Source organism: Ruditapes philippinarum, unplaced genomic scaffold (assembly GCF_026571515.1).
Source record: "Ruditapes philippinarum isolate M1 unplaced genomic scaffold, ASM2657151v2 ctg2828_1_1_1_1, whole genome shotgun sequence".
Classification (NCBI taxonomy): Eukaryota; Metazoa; Mollusca; class Bivalvia; order Venerida; family Veneridae; genus Ruditapes; species Ruditapes philippinarum.
In genome coordinates, this window is record NW_026853358.1 from 76,909 (window position 1) to 98,517 (window position 21,609).

At 33.3% G+C, this 21,609-nt stretch overlaps 2 protein-coding genes across 3 annotated transcripts in view; one reads left to right on the forward strand and one right to left on the reverse strand.

Annotated features, from left to right (window-relative positions):
• LOC132736628 (zinc finger protein AEBP2-like) overlaps positions 1-11,516 on the forward strand; it is a 43,275-nt gene extending 31,759 nt beyond the window's left edge. For both annotated transcript variants that reach the window (XM_060723792.1, XM_060723793.1), the window contains exons 5-6: positions 5,491-5,558; positions 5,928-11,516. In XM_060723792.1, the coding sequence (XP_060579775.1) occupies positions 5,491-5,558; positions 5,928-6,075 (216 nt within the window). In that variant the 3' untranslated portion in view covers positions 6,076-11,516. The remainder of the gene's footprint in view (positions 1-5,490; positions 5,559-5,927) is intronic.
• Positions 11,517-17,723: 6,207 nt separating this feature from the next.
• On the reverse strand, positions 17,724-19,705 carry LOC132736629 (uncharacterized). The gene has a single exon (XM_060723794.1). The coding sequence runs from the start codon at positions 19,288-19,290 to the stop codon at positions 17,983-17,985; it is 1,308 nt and encodes a 435-aa protein (XP_060579777.1). The 5' UTR covers positions 19,291-19,705; the 3' UTR covers positions 17,724-17,982.
• Positions 19,706-21,609: the final 1,904 nt, after the last annotated feature.

A 21,609-nucleotide genomic window follows, 5' to 3' on the forward strand; every position in this document is an offset into this window, starting at 1 on the left:
ATTCCACAGCACTTTAAGTAACAGCTTTGTCACATTCTGCAGTTATGTAAGTAACAACTCTGTCACATTCCACAGTTCTTACATTCAAAAATTCTGTAAATTACAGATTTGTCACATTCCACAGCTTTGTCACATTCAACTGTTACACAGCTTTGTCACATTCAACTGTTGTTTAAGTAACAGCTTTGTCACATTCAACTGTTGTTACACAGCTTTGTCACATTCCATAGGTCTTTAAATGATAGTTTTGTCAAAATCCACAGTTATTAAATAACAGCTTAGTCACATTCAACTGTTAAGTTACAGCTTTGTCACATTCTACATGTCTTTGAATGACAGCTTTGTCACATTCCATAGTTCTTTAAACGATAGCTTTGTCACATTCCTCAGTTCTTTAAATAACAGTTTTGTCACATATATCAAGTTTATGTTAGTGACAATTACAGTTGTGTAGGTAACAGCTTTGACAGGTATTATAAGTTTATGTAAGAAATAACTTTGTCACATTCCTCTTTAGTGTGCCCAACAGCTTAAAGTTTCACATTTAACTGTTCATAATGTAGCAGTTCAGTCACAACCCACAGTTCTTTAAAGTTAACAGCTTTGTCAAATATAACAAGTTTCTATAAATAACAGCTTTTTCATGTGACACAGTTGTGTAGGTAACAGCATTTTCATATTCCACAGTTCTGTAAGTTAGACATTTGTCTTATCCAACTGTTCTTCCAGTCACTTTTGACAGTCAGTAAGTTTCAACTCAGCAACAGTCACTACTTATCTGTAAATGACAGCTTTGTCACATTCCATAATGTTGTAAGTTACAGTTTTTGTCATGTATCTGTAAATGACAGTTTTATCACATTCAAAAGTCCTGTGACAGCTTTGTCATATTCAACAGTTACTGGTATTTAAGTAACAACTCGGTCATATTAAATAGTATAAGTAACAGTTTGTCTAATTAAACTGTACTATAAGAATCTTACACCGGCTGCCGGTACAGACCGGAATATCTAGCTCGAGGGTAACTGTTTACAGCGGTAACGAGGCTCTGCCGAGTTTCCGCTACACAGTTACCTGAGAGCTAGATATTCCCGTCTGTACCAACAGCCGGTGTTTGATTCTTTTTCTTGCATATTACATGTAAAAAAAAATTTCGAAACAGAAATTATGAAAACTGATATTCTCATTACGCACTTTTTTCTTATAGAAGCTTATGACCATACAACTTCATTCATAACGGAAAAATGATGTCATCCTAAGAACGCGATTCATTCATAAAAGTCGCGCGTCAATGACGTCATTTAAAGCATGCGACTTGTCTTACATGGGGGGTGTAAGACAGAGTTTTCTAGCACCGGTGTAAACGGTAGATAATCCTGCCTGAGATGCAAGAATTACATGTAAATAACCACTCTGTCTTACTTTCAATTGTTCTGTGAGTGGTCAAATAGAACAGTTCTGTGTTCAGTAGACAACAACTGTCACATTACATTTATGTAACATTCTCTTGGTGTTCATTGATAACAGCTTATTATCATTTTCACTTTTCCATATTTTTTTAGTGTATAAAGATCTTTGCTTTATAAACACATTATGTAGCTATGAATTTAGGTGTTGTACCTCATGATCTTTTACTACGCAGTCAAAACATAATTAATCAGAAATTAATTGATAAATCAGAAATTGATCTACCAATTTTTAACAAAAAGAACATGTTGAAATATGCCTACTAATAAAGCTGAAACATTTGCTGCATTAATTTTTGTTTTCAGCTCAGCTGAAATTGTTAAACCTTACAAATAATATTGACCATTTATAAGAGGACTGTCTTACCTCTTTTGTCTTATAAAATCTATTCAGCAAATACACACAGAGGGAAGCAATGTTGCAACAAAGACTTTAGTTTTGCCTGCAGATAAATGTTTGTACAGATATAATCCCAGTATCCTTGTTGAAACCTTTGTCTTGTTTTAAATTCTCTCAAGGATTTCCTGAGCATTGTATGACACTGAAGGGAAACATTAATTGACCATGAAGAGTATTTAATCACATTGTAATTGTTCCTTGTAAAGAAATTCAGTTTTGATTTTGCAAATTTATATTAATATATCAAGGGAGACAACCTTGTTAAGAGCTATTTTAGGATTATTGCATGAGTAACTTCCCCTATAAAACATTTTTTTCAACCTTACTTTGCTGGAACTGAAAGTGATAATCCTTTTCCACAGGCCCGTCGTCACGATTTTATGATTGGTGCGGCCAATTTGGTAGGTTTAAGCCCGAATGTAGGGGGCTACGGGGGCATGCTCCCCCGGAAAATTTTTTATTCTAGGATGCTCTCGGGCGTTTTCCCGTATATTTGGCACAGTTTACAGCCTGTCGCTAGTACATGTTATAGTAATAATGTCAACAATTTTTTACAGATTTAAGTGTGTCGTAAGTTTTAAGGGTGAAATTTAAGGTTTGCATAACAGGCGGCCAGGTGTACATAAAAAATTGAATACATGTAATTGATATTATTTTGGCAAATGAAAAATAATAACTGATGTTGTTATATTCTTTAGATGCATTTTTATCTGATAATTATAAATAAACAAATACAAAAGTATTACAGTACGTGGATTATTGTTTAACATAAATCTCACAATTGTATAAGCTTAAATAACAATCGATGCCATGATGGAAGAATTGTACATTGCGAGTCAACAATAATTGCTTTTTGTTTAGCAGTAACTTGTATTTTGTTAACAATAATCTTACAAAACACAGAGTTTCATTTTATGTAAATTTTCCAAAAACACATCGCAGGTAATGAACTCATCGGCAATTACACGTAAGTTTAGTGAATCTGTCCTGTATTTATGAATATGTAACACCATAACTTAGATTGTACAAACATACTTAAGACATTGTCGATCTCAGGTATGTCTTTATTCTTCTGAGCGCCGAGAATGTCCTATCACTGGTAACATAAGTAGCAGGCATTACTAACAAAATCTTTAACAACAAAACAACCTCAGTGAACAGTGCTCGTTCTAGCACCGACTGTTTTGACACAAATTTCAAAGCGTCAGGTACAGTAACAGTATTATTTTCTGATTTGTCAAAATGTGAACGTAGCAGCTGAAGCTGCACCTCTAAGAAGTCTCGGTTAATATCGTTACCATAGAAATCACAAACAAAACCAAGTTTTCTAGTGTATTCGGTCTTCAAAGGTTGTGCGGCCTTAATAAGTAAATCCAATAAAATGTTATCAAGTTCTCGGAGAATTCAGGCATACTAGTTTAAGATATTCATAATGCATATTGCAAATCTCATGAAGTTTTTTTGTTTTCTTTTTTGTGTTTTTTTTTTATATCATAATTTATATATAACATTGATGAAAAAATGTACTAACCAAATGTTCGTTTTGAAACGAAATGATTTTGGTTGATTTGGTTCCGAAGGAATTGTGTAACACATCATGGTATTTTACTATCTTAAACTATTCATATTAAGATACTTGTATGTGAACAGAAGTAATTAATTTAAAGAATTGTGATGTTATATTTTAAATAAACACACATATATATATACATACGGTGAACTGTCCGAAGCCACGTCCATGTCAATTAACTCACACTTGACTTCGTAGGACCCCTACATATACCTGGTCAATTAACAGTGTCCAGTTGTTTCTTCGCGTCATGTTTGTATATTACTGCGCATTGCATAAGGGGCCAGTTAAGTGTCAAATTGCTAATCAGCGATGCGTGTTGTTTTTTTTTAGCTCACCTGAGCACGAAAAGGTGAGCTTTTGTCATCACTCTGCGTCCGTCGTGCGTCCTTCAAAAAATGGCGTCAAACTTTTCAAACAACATCTCCTCCTAAACTACATGGCCAATTGCAACCAAACTTTACAGAAATGATCCTTAGGTGGACCCCTTTCAAAGTTGTTCAAAAATTTAAATTCCATTAAAAACTCTGGTTGCCATGGCAACCAATAAGAAAAACTTAAAAAATCTTCTTCTAAAAAACCGTAAGAGCTAGAGCTTAGATATTTGGCATGAAACATCTTCTATTGAGTGCCTACCAAGTTTGTTCAAATCAAAGCCCTAGGGTCAAAATTGGCCCGGCCCCAGGGGGTCATTGATTTTCCCTATATGCATATAGTAAAAACTTAAAAAATCTTCTTTTAAAGAACTCAAAGAGCTAGAGCTAAGATATTTAGCATGAAACATGTTCTAATAGGTGTCTACCAAGTTTGTTCAAATAAAAGCCCTGGGGTCAAAATTGGCTCCGCCCCGGGGGTCATTGATTTTCCTAATATGTGTATAGCAAAAACTTAAAAAATCTTCTTTAAAAAAACCCAAATAGCTGGAGTTTAGCTATTAAGCATGAAAACATCTTCTAGTGAGTGTCTACAAAGTTTGTTCAAAATCAAAGCCCTAGGGTCAAAATTGGCCCCGCCCCGGGGGTCATTGATTTTCCTTATATGACTGTGTATAGCAAAAAACTTAAAAATCTTCTTTTGAAAAAACCCAGATAGCTAGTGTTTAGATATAAAGCATGAAACATCTTCTAGTGAGTGTTTACCAAGTTTGTTCAAATAAAAGCCCTAGGGTCAAAAATTGGCCCCGCCCCAGGGTGTCTTTTGATTTTCCCTATATGCATATAGTTAAAACTTAAAAAATCTTCTTTTAAAGAACCCAAAGAGCTAGAGCTAAGATATTTAGCATGAAACATCTTCTAATGAGTGTCTACCAAGTTTGTTCAAATAAAAGCCCTAGGGTCAAAATTGGCCCCGCCCCGGGGGTCATTCATTAGCTTGACTTTTTTTTTTTAGATATATACATAATATATATATATATATATATATATATATATATATATATATATATATATATATATATATATATGTATATATATATATATAGATATATATATATATACATATATATATATATATATATACATATTATGTATATATATATATGATATATATATATGTATGTATGTATATATATATATATATGTATGTATGTATATATATATATATATATATATATATATATATATATATATATATATATATATATATATATATATACATGCATACATATACAACCAAGTTTGTTCAAATAAAAGCCCTGGTGTTAAAACTGGCCCCGCTCCAGGGGCCTATATACAGGTGAGCGACTTTGGGCCATCATGGCCCTCTTGTTAACCATTTTTGGCCAAAATATTGGTCTGGCCAAGGCCAGACCATCGACGACAGCCTTGTTCCACCATTATAAAGCCAGGCCAGCTTGTATGTTCATGCAGTCTGACAAGGTTCTATACTGTTGGCTGACCAACTTCAAGTTTTCATCTTGATATTCCCAAAATGATAAATTTTATAGACAGTTTCATAGACATGTTTATTACATTACTAAAGCAGGTTAGGGGTTAAAAATTACATTATCTTATGCAAATAAGACTTATTAAAAAGATGTTATTATGTATTTGCAGGTGATTGCTAGAAGGAAGGATGATTCAGGGAAAGCTCAATTCCTCCTTCAATGGACACCACAAAATATGTAAGTACATGCCATTTGTAATTTTCCATTTAAGCAAGTAAGTGAGCAATGTATCTGAGATGTATGTTGTTGCTTCAGCAATATACAGAATTCAGTCTCATGAAATCATATCATTCTATGAATATGTATGGTTGTAATTTTGGCAAATTGATAAAAAATTTTATTTTATTTTAGTAAACTGTTTGACTTAAAGCATGACAAGTTTTAAAAGGAAATATTTACGTAGAAATATTTAATTACTGGCAAGCAGACCAGGAAAGCTGTTTATGTGAACTTACCATCAAAATTTGACCAAAAATGTGTTAAAATTGGCATAAAACCAAACACAATTAATAAAATAATTATTATTATAATATTTTCCAATTACAGTATACCAGATCAGTGGGTGTCTGAGTCTCAGGTCCAATTCTTACAAACACGCAGCATTCCCCTGAACTGCCTACCTCGAGACCGTCTCGTAAATCTTCACCCTTCATTATACCATGAACATCGTTACAGAAAACATCGAAGGAAATGATTCAATGCTGAAAAAATCATCATAAGCCTTCAGTTGCAAAGTCATCATTTCAAAATGCAAAAGCAAGGGAAGTTTCCATGGTTCGCTCTATTGATATAGCAGTTAGTCCATGGTAAACAGTAAGTCTCACATGCTGGAGAATATTACATGTGGCAAGTGCTATTTATAGAATAATTGTGGCCTTTCTTATGCATCAAGGGATCACATGATTTGGTCTATTTATAGTAACATTTTGACTTTTTAATGAATTGCTGATTACTTATAGAAGTAATAGATTGATGGTTTATATATTAAGTGTTGTGACCAGGACATGTACGGGCTATAAAGGCATCAGGATGACAGCTGTTCATACAATTGTAGAATTATACTGCAAGAAAAGAAAGCTGCAATACAGTCATTTGATCACATGACAAGGTCTTTCTCTTTACCCTGGTTAATCAATTGAAGACCAATGAAAAAGGAATGAAAAGCTCTGTTTAGGATGTAATGGTCAGGGGAAGTGACTCATCATTTTCATTTTACGTGTTAAAGGTTGCATCAAACTTGCATCTCATTATACACACAAGATATCAATATTTCTGGCAGGAATTTTCTTGGCTAGAAATGCATATTTTTAATCAAAACACTGCCAAAAGATCACAACATTCAGAGTTATTTATAGTATTATATCATGTTTAACATGGCAGTCATATCATGTATTTAGCTGAAGTGTCACATGACCATGTTTGTGTATTTTTTATGTTTCAAGCTCACCTATAATTAGGCTCTATTGAGCCAAACATAAAGGTTGATGTTCGAGAATGGTAGATATTTACTTTCTGTGAAACATTTTTTCTTCTTCTGTTTTGCAACAAACTTTATGAAAACTTGTTGATATATCAGTTTAAACTCATTTGAGCAAGTGTGAAAGATGATTTTTCTATCTTTACTTTTGTCAATTATATCAACAGATTACTAAAAATAAAGTTGTTAAGACAAAAATGTGATAAAAATGACCTGCTGGATAATATTTCCTCAAATTTAATCTTTTATTTCCTTAGTTAAAGATTATTTTTCAAGTGTTAAGATTTTTTCTAAGTTGTTTTTTTTTTCACTCCAGAATTTCTCCTTTGTTTTCTTCATTGGGTTGAATATTTTACATGCTAAAGATGATAAATGAGTAATATTAACAAATCTTTTTCAAAGACAAAAGTTTAGGCAGTATTTTCCTACATTAACTGTTTTAAGTTAATGCCTTACAACAGCACATACTGGTAGATAAAACAACTTCATGTATGACACTATATTTTTGTATTTTGAAAAATCTTTAGTTTTAGGCAAGGTGAGCAAATTTGAACTGTCAAGTTTCTTTGATTATAATCTTGTGATAGTATGAAAGGATAAAGTTACATCTGACGTGTTACGTGTTTACACAAGACATTTTGATAATTGAGCCGTGTCACGACAAAACCAACATAATGGTTTTCGACCAGCATGGATCCAGACCAGCCTGCGCACCCGGGCAGTCTGATCAGGAACCCTGCTGTTCGCTATCAGTTTCTTTACTTGTTATAGGGTCTGTAAGCGAACAGCATGGATCCTGATCAGACTGCGCGGATGCGCAGGCTGGTCTAGATCCATGCTGTTCGCATACACATTATGTTGGTTTTGTCGTGACACGGCTCATATATATTTTATACGTGGCAAGGGTATTCCTGTTACCTTATTTTTAACAGTACTAATGAAATTATGTATAAGTGCAAATTTCTAGAGTATGCTGTCGGAAACTGACAAACTTGCTGTTGACATTAGATACAAGGGTTCTTCAGAGCTGTCATGTAACTGAATAAACTTAACCCTTACATGGCTAAAGTTGTATGTATATGAACTTGCCCAGTTTGAATTTGGAACTTTCCATTGTTACTTTAAGGGATGAAAAATTGATTTTAAACATCTTGATAATGTGCTGTCGACAGTATAGGCCCAGGTCAGACAACATGTATATGCTTGGCTGACCTAGGACGGTAATGGTCACATTGTCACACAGTATACAACTATGATTCCATCAACAAATAAGTTCATATTTTTTATTACCTTTTTATTACACAGCCTCTCCCTTTTTACAAAGTATCCATAAGTTTATGTTATTAAAAATTAAATATTTTTTTTACTGTACTATATATGGGCACGTCAAGTTGAAAATATTGTCAGATGTTTTCCGTACTCAGTAAACCTTCTTTGATGTTGTAGTTTTTAATTGTAAATTGTTTTTCAAGAAATTAAATATTTAGATATGGTAAAAGGGAAATGTTTTTCCATATACTTCACTTGGCTTAACTTAAGTAATTGGTTGGTTGTAAATTTAACATTAGCACTTTGAGTTCAATCCTTGTACTGAATTCTTGTTTCATGCTTGAAGATTAGAAGAATACATTCTGGTCTACTGAGAGTTCACTGAATGTGAGTTTTACACTCCGTGGTTTTACACTTCATAAGTGAACAAATTGTCTGTAAATTGAGCAAATTATATTACTAATGTGTTAACCAAACTGTAAAATTGAACCACAGACTTCACTGAAATGAAAGTTTATTTTCTGTGAATAGAAAGCTATTTATCAGCTTGTAACTGACAGCATCTTATACTTAACTGAAAATATTGTTAGCATAAGATAGCCCCAGATTTTTACAATATTTACCATCATAGACAAAAGTGGCAGTCATATTTGGGGTTTATTTCTCAATATGAATAATTAACACAGTATAAAAATAAGCACAAGTATTGAAGGAAAAGATATAGGAAAATAGTCCTTATTCTTTTACATTATGTGAAGTAAAACATCATTAAAGCGCAATATCAAAAAGTTTTTTTTGTATCAAACTTTACATGGAGATGATGGAATTGTTCAAGATTTTATCTTATGCATAATATATATTGGGAATGAACCTCAAAATAACACCCAAGGGAGATAATGCATGCTGCATGAAAACCATCTATTTTGAAATGTCTATATCATCGGTGTATAATCATATCTTGTCCACATTCTGACAGTTTATTTGAATATTTTATTATTGAAATATTTTAACAATTGGAAGTTCCGACTTCAAAGTAAAGCAAGTTCATGAGACAACTGGAAGGGTTTAAGTTCTAGAGAATTTTACATGTGATGTTTGTCAGACTATTTGTTAGATATTTTTGCTTGATGTTATATACATGTTTCTGTCGCAAGTTTATTGTATACTTGAGACATTAAAAATACCCAATATTAAAAAATGTCAATATTAACCAACTTTTTTAACCACCAGTAATATGTCTGTTTCTGTCACAAGTTTATTGTATACTTGAGACATTAAAATACCCAATATTAAAAAATGCCCAATATTAAAAAATGGTCAATATTAAAAAATGCCCAATATTAAAAAATGGTCAATATTAACCACCAGTAATATGTACGTTTCTGTCACAAGTTTATTGTATACTTGAGACAATAAAAATGCATGATTAATATTAACCCAATTTTTACCACCAGTAAATAGGTATTAATATAACTTTTGTCGGAGAGAAATAAAACAGTTTTTCCATTCAGAGAACAAAGAGCCTGTTCAATATTTATGTTAGTTCGAAAATTTTATAGTTATCATACTTGAACAAAAAGATTTATGGTTCATTTTTCATAGACAGAAAGCATTCTTTTTAAATCACATAAATAAATGAGCCATGCCATGACAAAACCAACAAAATGCATTTGCGATGAGCACGGATCCAGACCAGCCTGCGCATCCGCGCAGTCTGATCAGGATCCATGCTGTTTGCTTACAAATCCTATTACAAGTAGAGAAACTGATAGCGAACAGCATGGATCCTGATCAGACTGTGCGGATGCGCAGGCTGGTCTGGATCCATGCTGGTCGCAAATGCATTACGTTGGTTTTGTCGTGACGCGGCTCAAATATGCTGTTTTATTTTACAATCAAAGAGAATTTATTATTTTTAGAACAAAATAATTTCAATCTCACATGCATAAAGATACCATTCACTTTATAAAACGGCCTATCTAAATAGAATCCCCTCAGTCAGACCTATTTGAATTGCTGTATTATCTTAAAATCTACAGAGATTATGTTTGCACTAAGATAAGTTTTCTTTAATTGTAACAAATCTGTAGGTTTAATGTTTATGTTAGATAATTGAGTTATAAGAGCTTATTGGGGGAAAAACAATGAAGAAAATGTAGAAATTGTTTATAAAGGTGTTGTTAGGGGCCAATGTTTAATTAATCATGTCATATACATGTATCAGAGTGCTTTCAAGTTGATATTCAAAATTATAGGGGACGGTCTCTGTGTCTTGCATCTTATATAGCTGATTTGTCAGACTGAAAGATTTATCTGTCGAGATTATTAATAGCATGTTCTAGCTACCTGAAATAGTGTATCGGTCTTCTTGCATGTAAAAATTTAGTTCTGTTGTAATGATTTGTGGATCAGATTCTTGTAAAATAAATGTTTATCAATATCAAGTTTTAGAAAAGGTTTTTAAGTCTGTCCAGCCTCTATATCTTCACCTCTCTGTGTTTACTTTACTTCTGGGACAAGGAGTACAAAAATCATTTGAAAAATAAATAGGAAAGTCTTATTCTGATATTATTGTATTAATTACTTTTCCCCAAAAATCTTAACTTTGCATTGACATCTACTTGAAAGCACTCAGGTCATTTATAAATAAAAGGGTGAATATATGCTGAGGACAAGTTATCAAGAAGGCAATTTATCTTGACTCTTGACAGTTGTGTTGGACTATCTGCTGATAATGGAAATGATGGTATAATTGTCTTTATTTATTATACAGAAAAAAAGCTAATGAAATGATTGAAGGTTCAAAATTCAAAACTGCTTAATTGTATATGTAGAAATATATTTATTCATTTGAGCAGCGTCACGACAAAACCAACATAATGGGTTTGCGACCAGCATGGATCCAGACCAGCCTGCGCATCCGCGCAGTCTGATCAGGATCCATGCTGTTCGCTATCAGTTTCTCTTCTTGTAATAAACTTGGTAAGCGACCAGCATGGATCCTGATCAGACTGCACGGATGCGCTGGCTGGTCTGGATCCATGCTGGTCGCATACCCATTATGTTGGTTTTGTCATGACGCGGCTCAATTATTTTATCTTTTATTTTCATTTTTTATAAGCCAGTGTCAGTTTTTTTAACGTTGATATGTTTTAGGTAAGAGGAAAATAACTTGTGTTGTAACATTTCATTTTGCCAGATTTTGTTTTTCTTCGAGTCCCACTGTACAAATATCTTATTATTATTTATTTACTGATGTAGTTACCTCAAAAATTCTCTGCTGCAATGTAATACCATTACATTACATGGTTAATAATTTATTCATGTTTTTGTCAGCTTAATTTTAATGAATAATAACCTGAAAAATTGGAAGTTCAGCAAAAAATAAAGTTGTATACATTGTTTTACCAGGAATACTATGTTAGGCATTTCATTTACATACAAATACATAAAACTAAAATTATAGCTGGTATTAGTCACACCCCTCTATAGAACGCATTATCATTTAACTATGATGTCAATTTAGCTTTTGATTTTTAGCTCACCTGTCACAAAGTGACAGGGTGAGCTTTTGTGATCGCTTTTCGTCCGCCGTCCGTCCGTCCGTCGTCCGTCCGTCCGTAAACTTTTACTTTAAATGACATCTCCTCATAAACCACTAAGCCAATTTCATCCAAACTTCACAGGAATGTTCCTTTGGTGGTCACCTTTAAAAATTGTTCAAAGAATTTAATTCCATGCAGAACTCTGGTTGCCATGGCAACTGAAAGAAAAAACTTTAAATATCTTCTTTTAAAAAACCATAAGAGCTAGAGCTTAGATATTTGGCATGAAACATCTTCTAGTGAGTGTCTACCAAGTTTGTTCAAATAAAAGCCCTGGGGTCAAAATTGGCCCAGCCCCGGGGGGTCATTGATTTTCCCTATATGCATATAGTAAAAACTTAAAAATCTTCTTTTAAAGAACCCAAAGAGCTAGAGCTAAGATATTTAGCATGAAATATGTTCTAATAAGTGTCTACCAAGTTTGTTCAAATAAAAGCCCTTGGGTCAAAATTGGCCCCGCCCTGGGGGGTCATTGATTTTCCCTATATGCATATAGTAAAAACTTAAAAAAATCTTCTTTTAATGAACTCAAAGAGCTATGGCTAAGATATTGAGCATCAAACATGTTCTAATAGGTGTCTACCAAGTTTGTTCAAATAAAAGCCCTGGGGTCAAAATTGGCCCCGCCTTAGGGGGTCATTGATTTTCCCTATATGCTTATAGTAAAAACTTAAAAAATCTTCTTTTAAAGAACCAAAAGAGTAAGAGCTAAGATATTTAACATGAAACATGTTCTAATAAGTGTCTACCAAGTTTGTTCAAATAAAAGCCCTGGGGTCAAAATTGGCCCCGCCCCAGGGGGTTATTGATTTTCCCTATATGCATATAGTAAAAACTTAAAAAATCTTCTTTTAAAGAACTCAAAGAGCTATGGCTAAGATATTTAGCATCAAACATGTCCTAATAGGTGTCTACCAAGTTTGTTCAAATAAAAGCCCTGGGGTCAAAATTGGCCCCGCCCCGGGGGTCATTGATTTTCCTTATATGTGTATAGCAAAAACTTAAAAAACCTTCTTTGAAAAAACCCAAATAGCTAGAATTAAGATATTAAGCATGAAACATCTTTTAGTGAGTGTCTACAAAGTTTGTTCAAATAAAAGACCTGGGGTCAAAATTGGCCCGGCCCCGGGGGTCATTGATTTTCTTTATATGTGTATAGCAAAAACTTAAATCTTCTTTGAAAAAACCCAAATAGCTAGAGTTTAGATATTAAGCATGAAACATCTTCTAGTAAGTGTCTACAAAGTTTGTTCAAATAAAAGCCCTGGCCCGGCCCCAGGGGTGTCATTGTTTTTAACTATATGTGTATAGTAAAAACTTAAAAAAAATCTTCTTTTAAAAAGCCCAATGAGCTAGAGCTTAGATGTTTAGCATGAAACATCTTCTTATGGGTGTCTACCAAGTTTGTGCAAAAATAAAAGCCCTTGGGTTAAATTGGCCCTGCAACGTTGGGGGGGGGGGGGGTGTTGGGGGGCCTATATACAGGTGAGCGACCTCAGGGCCATCATGGCCCTCTTGTTCAATTTTGAAATATATACACCCTGACAAGCCACCAGTTATCAAGGGCCATTATGTAACATAGCATATTTGCTATTATTGTTCTAGGTGAAATTGGAATCAAACATTTAGAATACGAGCTATTATTCTCATCATCAACCGAAATCACTTTCCCTTCAGAGATATATTTAATTTTAACCATCAGAACAGGCTGGTTGTACATCGATGGAAAATCAGTTTTCGAGAGTTTAAGATGAGCTGAACAAGCTTATTCTATTTTTGGGCAGATGCAGCAATTAGATATAACTCAGCTTGAGAAACTCTTCTAGGACAAAAGTCCATCACTATCTCAGGGCCACATCATATTTATATTGGTATTTATTCACAGTCATGCTATATAAAGCTTAAATCAACCAGTATACAACATGGCCTCTATAATAACTGCTATATGCTGCTTTATTTATAATCAATATTTTATTTCCCTGTTCATTGTCATGAATACAGGCTGTTTTAAGTGTTTGATGTTACAGATTGTTCAGATTGTTTTGAAGAGCTTCAACAGATGGATATTGTTCAGTAACTATCTCCAGTTTTGCCACAATAGATAAACATGATACAATGGTATGCATATCAGTAAAATTGTTAGATACATGTGTTACGGTATACAAATACAGTTTAGAGAAGAGTTTAAGGATGATCACAGTTGGTCAATTTCTAATTTCAGTTTTAGTAAAAGAGCGAGTTAAGAAAATAAAAACGGTCATGTTATGTAAATTGCTATGCCATACCATGATGCTATCATATATGGGTAGGAAAGATTTGTCATCTGTTGTATTAACTAATTATAACTAAGCTGATACAGTCAAGATCCTACTTGTCTGTTTGTATGTCCGTCCACGGAATGTTGCTTCCCTGCCGTGCAACATTGTAAAGTTTGTTTGAGACTTTTCCATCCATTGAAATTGACTTTGAGTGACATTGAGTGTGCTCTCAACTAAAATAAATGACATGTACTAAAGTTAAAGCTCATTTATCTTTAATATGACCCACACAATATAAGGTCCCTGGTGTAAACTTGCATGATTGTTAATATAACTGTAATTATTGATGATGTTTAGTGAGCTATTCATTGAAAATATAGAAGTATGGTGATGCTAGTCTTGTGCTATTTTCATCTTCAGTTTTTTCAAATTTTGAAGGGAAAGTCTGATAATTTGTAGTAAAGTTAGAATTTTATTATGTTGTTTTAATTTTCCGGACTGTAGTGTTTACAATATTGAAAAATAGATTTTTGTTAACTAGAGAATTATCTGTTTGAAATATAAAGTGATTAGAATAACCTATACAGCCTAACCAGGTGGTGTAAAATGATTAATTACAGTCAAATCCTTGATCTCAGAAATAGTGTCTAAAAACATTTTTCTTATTTGTAAGTTTTGGTTTATTTACTGAAATTCGTTGGTATGATGATTATTTACAGGGTATAAAACAGTGTATTTGTTAAAAACTTTGTCATAATTGTCATATATAAAATCGACTGCTGTGAGAAAGTTACTTCCTCAATTTACTGATTTTTTTCTATGAAAAGAAAGAGCGAGAGAGAAAGCAGTCTTCCTTTTTATTAACCCCGTTATCCTAAGGAAAATGCTGGATAATAGATTGGTGTATGTTGTCAAGTTGACAGGCACAATGTCATAAATAATATCTCCTGTGTGCAACTTGTCTTACATTTATCAAGGGGTGTCTGTCAACCAAACTTTTACATAATTATTGACATCAAATATCTTGCTGCATATTGTCAAGGTTTTGTGATTTGATTGTTTTAAGCAGAATTATGGACCCTGGGTTGTTTTGTTTTTTCCACATATATGCTATCAGAAAAGCTTTGTTCTGTTTTAAGTTCAGAGTTTAACAGTTAACAATGTTGAACCAGTTCTTATGTAATGTAAAGATCAGCAACAAAAGAGTAATTTAATTCCGTTTTATACTTTGGTTAGTTGTGTATTTTAATTTTGGAAATTAATAGGAGCTATTTCTCTTGTACATGTATATTTACAAGTTGTCCTAATACTGTGTGTCAAAACTGTTAGAGGAGTTGTTGACATGAATTTTCGTATCTGTAATGATTGTGACCTTGACATATTTAATCTTTGATCTGCTGGAACCAAATGTGATTGGCCTTTACCCCCTAGTTTAGAGCCAGGTCAGCTGTACAATCAGGCTCTATACTATAGGTAGCTCAATTTTTGTATTTTTGGTATTGAAATCCATTAAACTTTGAATGGACTGTTCCAAATTCAAAGGTGGGCAAGTCCATTATCGGTATACAAGGTCATTACATTAAGTTAGCAGGTTGAAGGTTAAGGTCAATGCACTTGACCCAAATTATGAATATTACTGGTATCCATGGAGATAATCTGTAATGTACATCTCTGTGGGTTCATTAGCATGAATATGTGCTTTGTTAAATGTACTGTATTCTGTGCTTTGTTCTGACAAAGTACATATTTAAGGTTGAATAAGTAAATTTGTAAAGTTTAATTATTTTATAGATAGCTGTTAATAGTTGCCTGTTTATAACTGTGTTAAATTTTGTTAAGTCTGTGTGAATTTTGAACAGTATTTATATTCTCGTCATGAAAACATGATACCTAGGTGCAAAACTGATGTAAATATAATATATATATTCATACATATTTACATTAGTTTAGCACCCAGTTGAGAAAATGTGATTGAGAAATGTTGTAAATCAGTTATACATATTATCGTAAATGTTATAAATATTTTACATATACATTGTACATTAGGTGTGATAATTTAATCCATTTCTTTTTTGTGTATTTTTATTTTTGTGTGTATATATGAAATTTTCAATGGAGAGCATGTGAAAATCGTGCAAAAATGCATGAAAGTGAGTATAAATAGTACAACATCAAATTCATTAAATTAGAACAATTGAGAATAGAACAAAATACCATCGTCAATTTATGTATGTAGTCTCCATTACATGTAAGACGTTTGTGCCGCGTGACGACAAAACCAACATAATGTGTTTGCGACCAGCATGGATCCTGATCAGATTGCGCGGATGCGCAGGCTTGTCTGCAACCATGCTGGTCGCAAACCTATTATGTTGGTTTTGTCATGGCAGGGCTCATTTATTTTGTAAAAGTATCTCTGTTTGAATATTGAATAAATCATATTTTTTTTATTTTCCAAAAAAAAAGTTATTTTAGTTGCATTTATTGTCAAGGTACCTTGCAGACAACCTTTTCATGGCAATATTTTTATTTATTTAAAGGTATACTATACTCAAATTTGATATTTAAAAATATTCATAATTGCTACACAGTCTCTTTTGAATTATAAGATAAACATGTTCTGGCTTTACACCAAGTAGATATGTTATGATGAAAATTCTACACACTATAGATGGTCACAATATGAAAATATAGTGTCATTAAAAAACTGCCAGTTAGACTGCCAGTTAGACCAACTTTACTTGACGCAGCTTCCCATACATAGGTTACTCATTCTTTTATTCAAATTAGACATATTCATTAAGAATTTCATATATTTCAATTAATTTCTATAATTGAAATATTGTACTCGAAGATGAGCATAGTATATCTTTAAAAAGGCAATATATTTTCAATAAAAAAAACTAATGAAACGACTGAAAAATTCGTGCCAGTATACAATTGTATGGCACTAAAATAGTTTTTTTTGTGTTCACAAAATGTAAATCTCCAACTCATTTGATCATTCATTAATGACTGGTTTATCTTAAAGATATTATAAATGACGTGGATCAAACATATGTCATCTGCCTTCACTACATCTTCATAACCCCTTACATGGTATGGAAAAAAGTCAATGTATGATACTGAATGAAAGGTTGAAAGAATTTCTGTGTTAGTTAGAACAAATCTTTAGCTAGTTTTGTACAAACTTACAAAAAAATTAAATGCAACTTGGACCAAATTTTGAATTTTATTTTATTCCCCCCCCCCCCCAAGGTATTATTTATTTACTTATACCACATTGCTTGTTTGATTGGGGTTTACGTCACACCGACACATTATAGGACATATGGCGATTTTCCAGTTTTACTGGTGGAGGAAGACCTAAGGAGCCCTTCCGTGCATTATTTCAAGCACGAAGTGGCACACGAGTAAAACCACCGACGTTTTATACCAGACTAATTACTCTTATGGGTATTATGATTTTTGTCCGCCCACAAAGTTCAGTAGGCAGAGCAAAAGGGACACTGGTTTGATCTGCTACCAAGGCTGAATTTCTCCGTGACTATTTATCTCGTGTCAACGCTGATTCAGATATCATGTGATATAAATAGTCAGTCACTTTTGGAAAAAATGTTAATTACTGGTTAGTTATCCAGGAAAGCCAGTTAGGTGGACCGAACACCAAGATACGCCGAATATGTATTTGAATCACCAATATGTATTTTAATCACCGTTAAAACGAAGAATATCATTTTCAATATCTTAAATTTGCGAGTTCACTGATCATATTATTATTATATCTTTGCTTCGATGTATTCATTTCCACTTTCAACTACAAATTGCGTTTAAAACATGTTAACATTAAATAATACAAACAACAATGATAATAAAAAAACAATAACAACCAATTGCAGTGAGTTGTCTTTCAATAACTTGTCAAATGTATTTAACAAAGTACATTGTATCCTATTTTTGTAACACAATATCTCATTTCTGATATTGTTATATCACTGCAGTGGTATGATTTCTTCAAGAACAGCATTCACAGGTTCTGGTTTAGCAATTAAGAACTGATCAACACGACTTTTCAAAGACCTATATTTATGAAGCTCTCCCATAACTCTTTGTCTTTTCATTAAAACATCTTCATCAATAAAAGCTGAATCTTCATCCGACTCGTTCATTGACCTTAAACTAAGTGTTGTACTGCTACGTGTCAACGATCCAGGAATCTGTGCCATTGCAGTCGAGCCACGCCTCATCTGGTCCAGCGCCACAGAGCCACGCCTCTGAGTTGGTTCTCCGTCTGCATTACTGTTTGTAAGTGATTGCCGACGTTGCATAAACGCAGGGTCCATTACAAAAGGTGCTGATTCTCGTCTTTTCTTTTCCAAGCGTCTTTTCATTAAGGCGCAAGTCCCGTCTGTATATTCGTTATACTCATACGTATCGTCCGTTTTATCCCGAATCATTTGATCCAATGATTTTTGCGGTTTAGATGTTTCTAGTTTTTTACTGATCGCCATCCTATGTCTAAGTTTCTTAACAGAACTTACAGTTTTTCGTACTTTATTCATATCCGGTTCATAATCAAGTATATTTTCCATAGCTAGATCAACATTTATGTCATGTTTCATTTCACGCAATCTTGCACGTTCGTCTGCTTCCAGCTGTTGTTCTTTTTTCTTTGCAAGCGCTCGCAATATTCCAGGCACAACTTCCGACATTTTTTGAAATTCGTCAAGGACATACATTCCCACTGAACCTTCAGAACCGCGTCTACTCATTATGTCTCGTCCGTTTTCGTCTGCTTCCGGTATTGCCGGCTGTTTAGTAAACTGATTTGTCGTGGAAATTCGAGTGTGTCCATTTTGTGGTATAAATGACGTACTTCGTGATAATGTAGGAGTCTGCGTATTTGATGCGTCACTAGTTTTTCTATGCGCAGGAGCTGATGATATATTCCTATTGTTTGACTCAAAATTCACAGATAAAGACGGTCGTTTAGAACCTGCTTGCATGTTTGGAAACATAGACATTTTCCTAGCAGGATTTGGTGACCCACCGGACACGGAGAAATCGCCAGATGGCAGAAGTCCACCGGATATTGCCTCATTTATAGTGATCTGCTTCTTACGACTATTCCGCCACTCATTCCTAACTTTAATCCGTTCTCTGTCCATTTCCATTATACTCATTCTCGATTTTAAAGTCAAATTATGAAGTTTATCATCCAGCATTAGGTCCTCTTTGTGGTTTATAAAAAGTGTTCTCTCTAAATGTTTTGGCGGTCCCTTTCTATGTAATCTTGACATTTTGATCTAAAATTTACAACGATACTCTTTTTCTTACTTTTTTACAACACTTGCTCGTTGTGTAATTTCACTTGTATTCCTATCTCGTTTTACTCAGTTTTGCACACAAAAAATATTAGCGCATTAATTTATTTGAATTCAGTCCATTGTTACGGAATATACCATTCTGTCACTCATAAGTAAAACGTGTATATATCCACCGTCTTATAAATGTATTCCAAGCGATTTGCAATATAACTTCTTCAGTGGATCAGACATCAGTGGCACTGTAACGGGAGCACTTTATACGAAATAAGCATAAATATGCCCATGGAAGTCTTATCCCCTCGGTAAGAATTAAAGACAAAGAGAAGTTTATTAATCGCGTGAACGAGCTGAGGTGTGGGTCCAGTCGCTGATACTGGGCATATTGTGGACACTGTTTAAACGATGATAAATACATTCCTTCACATAAAACATTCAAAACAAAAAGCCAACGAGGCCCCGCCGAGGTTTGTGGTTTTATATCATAATTTGAAGAGGAAGAATAATAAGAAAAATAAATATTTCCAACTTTCACCCATACAATACCTCGTTTTACATATTTTCTTGTCTTCAGGATCATTGAGTCAAACACTTTTAAGTGTTGAGAATAGAATACCGCTCAAGCCGGTGGTAGAGGCCTTGAGGGATGTTGCACTTTTTCATTATCCCACATGTACAGACTCAATCAAACCGAGTCTACAATTTTCATGTAATTTTGCTGTTTTTAATGCTTCCGAGGGATCCCCTTTTCCCAGCTATTTTTACAAATTATAATCTTATAAAATTAACGAAGTCACAATATGTAAATATGCCAGCTAATTCAACATACTAATAAAGTGTGACAATTATCTAGAACATATAAATAATTTTTACAGTTATTAATATTTTTGTATTTTATCAACATCTGCAAATAAGCTTTACCTACAAATCAATGATATGAGCAAAATGTAATTTTGATTTCAACGTCATATGCTTAAAAAAATTCAGATTATGAGTATTATTAAAATGGTATTGTGGAAACTGATAATCAAAATGTGTCTTAACGACCGCAGAGGTTAGCACAAGCTTACATTCTAAGCAATTTATTCCTCGCCGTGTCTGCATCCTTTAAATGTCTTCAGTAACTGCGGTCCCGTTTCTCGTCAATACCTGAAACACTGGCATGTAAAACGAGGTTTTATAAACATATTCATTTAAGCTCGATTGCGAAACAAGTTCTTGCAACTTATATCAATCTCTTTCGAGTCCGCTTCCTGGAACCAACCAGAATTAGTGTCATATTGAAGCAACATTAAAAATAAAAATGAAAAATAAGTTAGATGAAACAAATTTATAAATATAAGTGTGACAATTCTTGAATATTTATTGATTTAGCTACATCAATAATTATAAAAAGGAAGATTAATAATAATAAAAAAATACAATTTTAGCTGTATGTAAGATTTGTTTTAAATTAAAATTAGAAATCAATTAAATTAAACAAATGTATAAAAATATAAGGATGACGATTCTTAAATCTTCATTGATTTAACTATATCAATAATTTAAAAATCAAAGATTAATCAAAAATAATTAAAAAATGAAAGAAAAAAAATACAATTTTGGCTGTATATAAGATTTTTGCTATATAAAGCTAACTACCCCTCCACAAGCACGGCCTCATCTATATTCGTTCAAACCTACTATTTTATCATTATTCAAAGAGGCGATATGAAACTTTCACCTGACTAAGGGTAATATTTGAACAAGATTTCTCATATCAGTATGTATTGAACACATCTATTCGGCTTCCAATATCAGGTAAATTAATGATACTTTGTACACGTAAAACTAACATCCATGAAATAAACTAAACAAATAATTCAACTGATTTTATTTTCCTTCATTACACAAATCGAGGTTTAATAGTGTCCCCGTATGCAAATATAAGAATGAATTGCGTAATAAAATACAATGTCCTTAACCCTGTACAAAAGTAGGGAATTCAAGTTTAACGTTTAATTCATGGGGTTTTACACGTAGATTTGTTTTACAAGAGCTGTGATTGGAGTTGGAGAAACACGCAACACATTTACCAAAATCATCAGCATCTCTATGTTAAGAGGTTCCCATCCCGTTGCAGTCCGCCAGTCATTCCGTCCGAATCCTTATCTTTGATCTGGTGTCATTGACATGTAAGGAGCTGTTGCACAAACACACGTTTAATACATTGTGTTTGTTTTTCGTATAAAAAAACCCGGTTTCGTAATGCTTTTTGCGCGCAAGCTTAATGTGAGCGTCATTGCAGTCAATGCT